The following is a 9,171-nucleotide window of genomic DNA, read 5'->3' on the forward strand; positions in this document are numbered from 1 at the left end:
ACTCACGATACGATATTATTGCGATACTCCAAGACATGATAAAAGGTTAACAAAAAAATGCACTGTAGATTAAAATGCTAGATTTGGTGTTACATTGTGTGTGTAAATGAATAGGCTTGGACTTGGTGCTGGAAACTCAAAGCACAGGACAATAGAGACACCAGAATAACAATATTTATGATTCTCAAGCTGAAAATACAGAATTATTTTAGATGAATATGTTTTCACTCTTTCACTGACTAGATCTATTTAAAAAAAATATCAACTTTTTACTGGTAACATCAGACATTTGGCATTATCAGGACCCACAAATATTCCCCCATTGCATTATTATACATTATATTCAACATTATATACAGTAGTTTAATGTAGTACTGACACTAAAACTCTGTAAACTAACTATCCATGATACATATTGATGCATTTTTGTATTGCGATATATTGTGACATGATCTATTGTTACTATTATTGTTACACTCCTATAACATCAGTAATTCCCCTTGTGATTTTTTTAAAAGCTTTTGAAAAACAAAACTTTAAAATAGAGGTTGAACAGATAATACAGGTAAACTCATCTACTCACTAGTCGCTTTCAAAGCCTCATTGTGTTTATAACCACACTCTTGCAAACTATTATAACTAAAAACTTTCATGGAAAATGTTGTTGAAAGTTTAATGATGATGACGTGGTGTTGTTCGTTTATAGCCTACGCTTTCATTTACCCATTTAGCTGACGCTTTTTATCCAAAGCGACTTACAATTGCTATATTTCAGAGGTCGCACGCCTCTGGAGCAACTAGGGGTTAAGTGTCTTGCTCAGGGACACATTGGTGTCTCACAGTGGATTCGAACCCGGGTCTCTCACACCAAAGGCATGTGTCTTATCCACTGCGCCATCACCACACCATACGCTTATCTTCTGACTTCTGCTGATTGTTTTTAGGCTTCAAAATTCATAAAAGTTTGTGAAGATTATCATGACGAACAAAACGTGTAAGAATCATAAACTTTTGTTAGTCTCAGAGCTTATTTTCAGCAATAACCCAAAAGCCAATTGGGATTTTGTCAAGGGAACCAGGCTGCTATAATTTGGGTCAACAAAAATAACTCATAATAGAAAAACCACCAACCCTGGGTGAAACCACTTTAATCAGCTCATTTAAAAACCTATATCTGGCTATTTCGTTGTGAAATCTTCGCCCACAGTTCTTCATACACGCCTCTAGGACCTGCAGAGACACAAAAACATCATATCATCCATGAACAGACTCATGCTCGAGCAGTAATGGTGGATTAGCATTACAACATCACTCACAGTCAGAGCTTGAAGGGCTTCCCATTCTTGAGAGTAGATTTTGTGAACGAGGAGTCTCACAGCTATCTGAGGACTATAAACACACACACACAGTCAGAAAGAGCAGAGAATCTGTAGTTTTCAGTCATGCTGGATTACGAAGGTTTACCCTTCCAACTCCTTATTGATCTGGTCACAAAACCCGATAATATATTCCCAGTCCTCCTGCCGGTTGGTGGGGTGTGTGGCTTTGTCTGTGGAGAACACACACATTCGTAAGGACCAAACAATCAGCCTCGTTGAGCTCTGTGTCTGAGATACACTGGCACAACAGTGTGAGGGACAATCACAGCGATGCATATAAATATTACCATCAGCAATGTAAAGAAAGGTGCTATATGTATAATATTTTTTGTATTTACATGATATGTTCATGATGCATGTGCAAAAAAACGTTGCATCATCATGGTTAATGTACTATTTGTCACACTGTATAAAATCATCAGTTAAATGGCTAACTAATATTTCCAGCTGTAAATCTGTAAATCAAAAAAGCATTGTATTATCATGGATAGTGTACTATTTAACACACTGGATAAAATCATCAGTTAAATGGATAATTAATAATGAATTCTGCTGTAAATCCGAATGCCCTGGGTCTGAACTCATCCTATATAAAGCCAAACACAGACTTTGCACTTTAATCTGAACGCAATATCGCCAGATATTACAATCAGCATGCACTCTATTCATTTTATAAATCATACTATAGGAAAGGCTTGGCTCCTGAATATTTATTACAAGGCGTGACGTTCGTACAGTGTCCGTATCTGATTGGCTGAAAGACAGGCGCTGGTAAGTGGGCGCTGGCGAATTAACGAATCCTACAATGGTGAAGTCTTCGCTCTTACATATTATCTAGGCTTTGTGATTGGACGCCGTGAGAAGGTTACCAGGCAACGTCAATATGATAATATTAATTTTCATGAGCAGACCTTCGTCATAGTAGGATTCGAAATTTCGCGGAAAAAGGCAAACAAGCGCGTCAGACGAGCCGGTACTGATGCATTGCAGCGAACACACACAACAATAATATGATTTACATCTATTGTGAGATGCAAATGATAATAGTGCACGTACTGAGCCAGGATTCGAGTGATTCTCCCTCCGGAAACGCCATGATCCTCATTTAAAGCTCTGACTGCATAAATCCACACATTTCCCCCTTAGATGCCACAGACATTGGTCAAATTAAACTGAGAATGATAAAAACTAGCATCCTCTGTTCCATCCGAGCCTGTGGGCCGCGACAAAATACTGCTTTATTTATTTATTAAATGAATAGTGTATCAGCCGGCAGTATCATCAGCTGCCTGTGTGGAGGTCCTTGATTTAGACGCCTCTAAAGATTACAAAATAAAGGTCTCTAGCAGTACGAGTCTTGTAGGATAACAAAATAAAAGTACATCTTTAAAAAGTATTTATGTTTTAATAGCGAATGGGTTGCTTTGAGCGATTTTGATAGAATAGAATAGAATAGAATAGAATAGAATGGATTGCTTTGCGTGATTTTGATAGAATAGAACATAACATACCATAACAGATTAGAATCAGGACAACAGTAGGCTACCAACACTGAAGTCAGAGATCCCTAATCATGGGTCACAAACCTCGGAGTTGGGATGCCTTCACTCTTCACAGAGTTGTTTAGTGTTTAGCAGTAGGGATCATTATGGGGACAGGACATCCTGATCCTGATATAGGAAATAAAAGGACTACACCCAGCGTACGAGGCTAATTTTGACTCCATATGTAAGTCAAACCAGTACACATACAACTATCTTTGCTATACTGCAAATGAGGAACCATTCTCATTTTTATTAAATTATTTTATATAGGTAATGAGTTTTCTAAGTTTAATAATAATTTTCTTGCTGATAGAGTCAGGTAAACTGTGTTGAGTGTATGATACTGGACAAAGAAATGCAAATACAGACAATTTAGAGAATTTTAACTAGGATTTGTAGTACATCTTAATTACTTTCTTACCCAACATTGGTTGTAAGGCACTTTTTTTTTTTTTTTTGTAAAGCTGCTTTGAAATAATTCTGAAAAGAAAAATACATATCCAGACTTTACATGACTAGATGCAGGAGGAGTGCAGGAGCCAGGAAAGGAAGTGATAAGAAATATGTTTATTGGATAACCCTTGGTCTTAACAGAAATATATTAAAGAAGTGTTATGATCACAAGCAAAGGGAATGGAAATTTACTACTTCTTAACAGTGACTTGTGGCCTTGAAGACCTTGAATAAAGACATATGATTACGCAGCAAAAGCAAGATTTGTCAAGAATCAAATGTAGCCTACATTATAAAAAAAAATCAGTAGAAAAATATAATGTCAATGACATTTTACTTTAACCCTAAAACACGACAAAATGCAAAGAATAAATTCAAAATACATCTAAAACATCCTTTCATATTAACATTGGGCCTTTGTTTTACAGAAACTTTGAGTAGAGTGTAAATTGAAGTAAAATAAAAGTAAATCAAATATAATGAATATATGATAAATGAGTACATCTATAAGAATATATCAATGTATGAATAAAATGCAGTAAGATGAATGTAAAATGTATGTAAAGAAAAAGAAACAAACACAATATAATATAAAAATATAAAAGTACAACAGAGGTACACGTGTGCTCTCTGGAAGTCAGTGCATTGCTGGTAGGGCGAGAAGCACCTGGCTGCAGCCTGCAGATTTGGGCGGGGGTGCACCTTGGGCGGGGGTGCACCTGGTGCACCTGGCAAGCATGCGCCCACAATGCTTCTCATTGGTTAGTGGCAAAGTGATGACGTCGATCTAGGTGGGGCCGCACCTGGGGCGGGGCTGCACGTCTCTACCATAGACTGTAAAAAAATATGGACGTAGTGTCCATGACGTCACCCGTAGGTTTCTGAAGAGAGCTAAGAGCTAATGTGCTACTGGCCTCGCGCTAAAGTGACAGCTGACTTGAAGAAGTAGACCTAAAGCCAATAGTTAAAGTTCATGTTTTTGCCCTTTGAAATACTATAATAGTTAAAAGACATAACTAACCGTGAGACTATGTGTATTGTGATGCATTATTATTCTCATGCAGTAACTTACAATATTTGCTCTGAGTGTGTGTGTGACAGTGATGCGCATACATGTCAGTCAGCGCGGCACCGCACGTCAAGTTCGTAGAGAGCTTTATTCAGTCCATTTTAAATTCTGATAGATATTACCTAAGAAGTTCAAGTAATGCACTAGAAATCCGCGCTCATTTAAGGGACGGAGAGAAAGAACTGACACCTGCAGGATTTAATCTGACCGTACTTTTTATTGAACACTAAAAAGTGAAATAAGCATATTAACGTTATAGTCTATCTGCTCCGTAAGATCAACGGTACAGCAGAACGAGTGTGGCCTCTATATCTAAAGCTGCGTTCACACTACACGCGACCAAGCGACGCGATACCATTCATTTCAATGGTGAGCGGGCGACTTCCGGCGACACGCGCGACAGCAACCGTTGGCGACTAGATGGGGCGTGTCTGGCGACGCGACAAAGTTGAGATCTGTTTAACTTTATGCAAATGAAGAGCGACTTTCGGGAGCGACAACCAATAGGAGTGGAGCGCGCATGATCCTTCTCCACATCATTGGATGTCATTCATAAAGGCAACCAGTAGTGGGAACGCCCACTAGCGACCTCATCGCCAGCCACTGGCGACATGCAGCGACAAAGTCGCTTGTAGTGTGAACGGGGCTTTAGACGTTTTTAAATCTGAACTCCAAAAAGCAACGATATTGTCAGACATCCATGAGTGCATGTTCACAGAGGAAAACAACTGAAGAACAGCGCTGGTTGTTCTCTCGATACTCGACAACGCCGGAATCCAACGGCATGGGCGAAGGTAAGGGCGGCGTGTAATAAACTGTATGAAATAATCCCGAAAAAAGTACAAACACGGCAGAGATGGCGAGTTCAGCAGCTGGAATCAGCTGAGGTGACATGATGGCTAACAGAGAGCAGACAAACGGCTAGTAACAGCAGTGGCAATCCACCTGTCACTCAAGTGGCCACGCCCTTGATTATGCAGCATTTTAAGGCTTAATATAATTTAAACGGATGAGTTCTAAAAAAAATTCACCCCCCTCACAGTTGTCATGAAGGGTAAAATTAGCTGTATAGACCAAAACAACTTAAGGCACCAGGCTGTAAAAAATGTTTTTTCTGCGGTAAAGTTGGGCATTTTAACATGGGGGAGATACAGATTTGGCTCACTTTTGCTGCCAGCCTCAAGCGGCCAGGCGACGAATTGCAGTTTAATTTACTTCCGTGTTGGTTTCAAGAGGGAGACAGGGAGGTTGCCGCTTGGTCTCTACCCGCCAACATCTCTTCTCATTGGTTACTGACGTGAACTCATGACGTCAATTCTAGCATGTTTTCATTTCCGCTGTACATATCTGCATGGTGAGTACAGGCAAGCTACTCTTCTTTTCTCTAATTTTATTTACAATTTTTAATTCTGAAGTGGCGTTTAGTGTGATGATAAAATGAAGTGATGTAAGAATAAGATTGTGTAACTTTACTCACCATATCGCACAAATAACTAGGGCAGCGTTTCCCAAAAGCATCGTAGGTGTGTGTGTGTGTGTTTAGATTAGGATATAATGTTAAAACAAGGCCCTTAAAAAGAAATACAGTGGCAAAACTGAACCAGGAAAATAGGATTTAAGAGTTAATAGTAACAATATACAAAGTTATATTGTAGGACTTTTTTTTCTATGAATAAATTGATTAAATGTAAACTATTTTGATATTATTGTTATTAATAAGTATACATTCATTTAATTGAACATGAAACTACATTCAATAGTAATACAAATTCAAAAAAACTCCTTGGAAAGTAGGGCTTGTTTTATATATTGCATACTGTTACTTATACTTATGCTGCTATACAGTATATGCACTGTCCAATCCTTCTGCTGGAGGGCCACTGTCCTGTAGAGTTTAGCCCCAACCCCAGTTAAACACACTTGAACCAGCCAATCAAGGTCTTACTAGACATACTAGAAGCTTCCAGGCAGGAGTGTGGAGTCAAGCTGGAGCTAAACTCTGCAGGACAGTGGCCCTCCAGGAGCGACTTTGGACACCCCTGCACTAGAGTAATAAAATAATAAAACATTTTATGCTAATTCTGATGCTCTATACTTCCTTCTCTTTGCAGATCCTTGGCATTGTGATCCCCATTTATATTCCCTGGGTACCACTTTTGCTATTTTACTTTATATTATTTTTGTGGTAACACTTTACAATAAGGTTTATTAGTTAACATTATTTAATGCATTAACTAATATGAACTAACGATGAGGAATACATTTGTTACAGTATTAGTTGATCTTTGTTAATGTTAGTTAATAAAAATACAACTGTTCATTGTTTGTTCATGTTAGTTCACAGTGCATTAACTAATGTTAACAAATACAACCTTTGATTTTAATAATGTATTAGTAAATGTTGAAGTTAATATTAACTAAGATTAATAAATGCTGTAAAAGTATTGTTCATTCTTAGTTCATGTTAACTAAGGTAGTTAACTAATGAACCTTATTGTAAAGTGTTACCATTTTTGTTTTGCTGTGTTCATTATTCTCTAACTCTTACTCTAGTCCTCCATCCCTCTCACCTATTTTTTGTTGTTGTTTACTTTTTTGAGCAGTATTATGACTGCAGTAGTAAGTGCCCATTCTGCCAGTACACCAGCATGCCACAGCTGATGTATTACCACATCAAAAATCATTTTCTATCCTATCCTAATCAATCTATCCTTCTATCTCTGTCTGTCTATCTATCTCTACCTATCTGTCATGTCTATCTGTCTGTCTGTGTCTGATAAACTGTATTGCCTTCAAAACTTTCAGCTTCAAAACTACTTTGATATTCAAACTGAAAACCTTCAAACTTCAAGCTTTTAATTTTTTTTCAAACTTTTAGGATAGGCTTTCTCAAGCCAAATTAAAGTTTGTCTTGACAAACTTTTTTTTAACTAGTTTATGTTGTTCATAAACAAAGTAAGTCTCTTAGGTACTTTACAGACAAAGCCAATAACACTCAAGTATATCTTGTTTAACATTTTCCTATAATATGTTTAAAATGTATAAAAAAGAAATTCCTTGTACGACTCTGTACTATGTTAATGCCTTTATTCAAAATGATTCAATATTGTTTGTTCTGTATTATATCTAAATTAGGTGTTGTGAACTGGAGTGCATTTTCCAGAGAATATAGGCAAGAGTTCCGGGTGCCGTACTCGATGACTGTGTGCTTGCACTGCACTGAAATACACAAGGACTGCCCACCTGGGTCTGTGTGATGGCAGAAGAGGAGTCCTGCGTGTGTGTGTGATGGCAGAAGACGAGTCCTGTGTGTGTGTGTGTGTGTGTGTGTGTGTGTGTGTGTGTGTGTGTGTGTGTGTGTGTGTGTGTATGTGATGGCAGAAGAGGAGTCCTGTGTGGATTTTTTTCCGAGAAGGAGGTTGAGGGCTATTGCTCGGTTGATTGTTTTTTCAATGATGGAGGGGAATTTCAGGCTGAGTAGATTGTGTGTGAGTGTACGTACGTGTGTGTGTGTGAGTGTACGTACGTGTGTGTGAGTGTACGTACGTGTGTGTGTGTGAGTGTACGTACGTGTGTGTGAGTGTACGTACGTGTGTGAGTGTACGTACGTGTGTGAGTGTACGTACGTGTGTGTGAGTGTGTACGTGTGTGTGAGTGTGTATGTGTGTGTGTGTGTGAGTGTACGTGTGTGTGTGTGTGTGTGTGTGTGTGTGTACGTGTGAGTGTACGTGTGTGTGTGAGTGTACGTACGTGTGTGTGAGTGTGCGTGTGTGAATGTACGTGTGTGTGTGTGAGTGTACGTGCGTGTGCGCGTGTGTGTGTGTCTGTGTGTGTGAGTGTACGTGTGTGTGTGTGTGAGTGTACGTGTGTGTGTGAGTGTACGTACGTGTGTGTGAGTGTACGTACGTGTGTGTGAGTGTACGTACGTGTGTGTGAGTGTACGTACGTGTGTGTGAGTGTGTACGTGTGTGTGTGTGTGTCTGAGTGTACGTGTGTGTGTGTGTGTGTGTGTGTGAGTGTACGTGTGTGTGTGTGTGTACGTGTGAGTGTACGTGTGTGTGTGAGTGTACGTGTGTGTGTGAGTGTACGTACGTGTGTGTGAGTGTACGTGTGTGAATGTACGTGTGTGTGTGTGAGTGTACGTGCGTGTGCGCGTGTGTGTGTGTCTGTGTGTGTGAGTGTATGTGTGTGTGTGTGAGTGTACATGAGTAGTATTACGATTCGGCTTATGTCAAAATGATTTATGACCCTATGATTGACAGGGGCGGGGCTAACCTTTGACCTTCCGGAGGATGTTCCGGAGGTCCTTTGATGTAGGGATTAACCTTTGACCTTCCGGAGGGGTTGTTCCGGAGGTCGCTTAATTTAGGGGATTAACCTTTGACCTATCGATCGATCAAGTTGACAGTACATTCCGGAGGATGTTCCGGAGGTCCTTTAATGTAGGGATTAACCTTTGACCTATCGATCGATCAAGTTGACAGTTGTCTTTGCCCTATTGACTTTTGTATGATATATGAAGTTGCCAGTTGTCTTTGCCAGTTGTCTTTGCCCCATTGATTTTGACCTATTGACCCCGGGGGGAAATAACTTCTTGGTGTGGGAAATCCCCTCCGTGTCGGGGTGAGAAAATAATTTTTCTAATGTCGCATATAGATTAGAATAGATTAGAATTACAAAAGTAAAATCATCTTACCGTTTCACTATGGTGAAGAATTGGATTAAA

The 9,171-nt window shown here is 39.3% G+C and overlaps 1 protein-coding gene and 1 long non-coding RNA gene across 3 annotated transcripts in view; one reads left to right on the forward strand and one right to left on the reverse strand.

Moving 5' to 3' along the window:
• gga3b (golgi associated, gamma adaptin ear containing, ARF binding protein 3b) overlaps positions 1-2,721 on the reverse strand; it is a 184,543-nt gene extending 181,822 nt beyond the window's left edge. Inside the window, exons 1-4 of the mRNA XM_077202156.1 lie at positions 2,436-2,721; positions 1,465-1,549; positions 1,317-1,389; positions 1,132-1,230 (exon numbers count right to left, since the gene is read on the reverse strand). Of these exons, the coding sequence (XP_077058271.1) occupies positions 1,132-1,230; positions 1,317-1,389; positions 1,465-1,549; positions 2,436-2,484 (306 nt within the window). The 5' untranslated portion in view covers positions 2,485-2,721. The remainder of the gene's footprint in view (positions 1-1,131; positions 1,231-1,316; positions 1,390-1,464; positions 1,550-2,435) is intronic.
• A 3,064-nt stretch (positions 2,722-5,785) lies between these two features.
• Positions 5,786-8,641, forward strand: LOC143710925 (uncharacterized). 2 transcript variants are annotated; one of them, XR_013194692.1, is made up of 3 exons: positions 5,786-6,592; positions 7,581-7,786; positions 7,827-8,641. It is a non-coding gene; the product is annotated as an uncharacterized LOC143710925 (long non-coding RNA). The 2 variants fall into 2 exon arrangements; XR_013194693.1 differs by having other exon boundaries at positions 7,581-7,778.
• Positions 8,642-9,171: the final 530 nt, after the last annotated feature.

Source organism: Siphateles boraxobius, unplaced genomic scaffold (genome assembly GCF_051911475.1).
Source record: "Siphateles boraxobius isolate OS27281-9 unplaced genomic scaffold, OSU_SipBor_1 49, whole genome shotgun sequence".
In the NCBI taxonomy this organism is placed as follows: domain Eukaryota; kingdom Metazoa; phylum Chordata; class Actinopteri; order Cypriniformes; family Leuciscidae; genus Siphateles; species Siphateles boraxobius.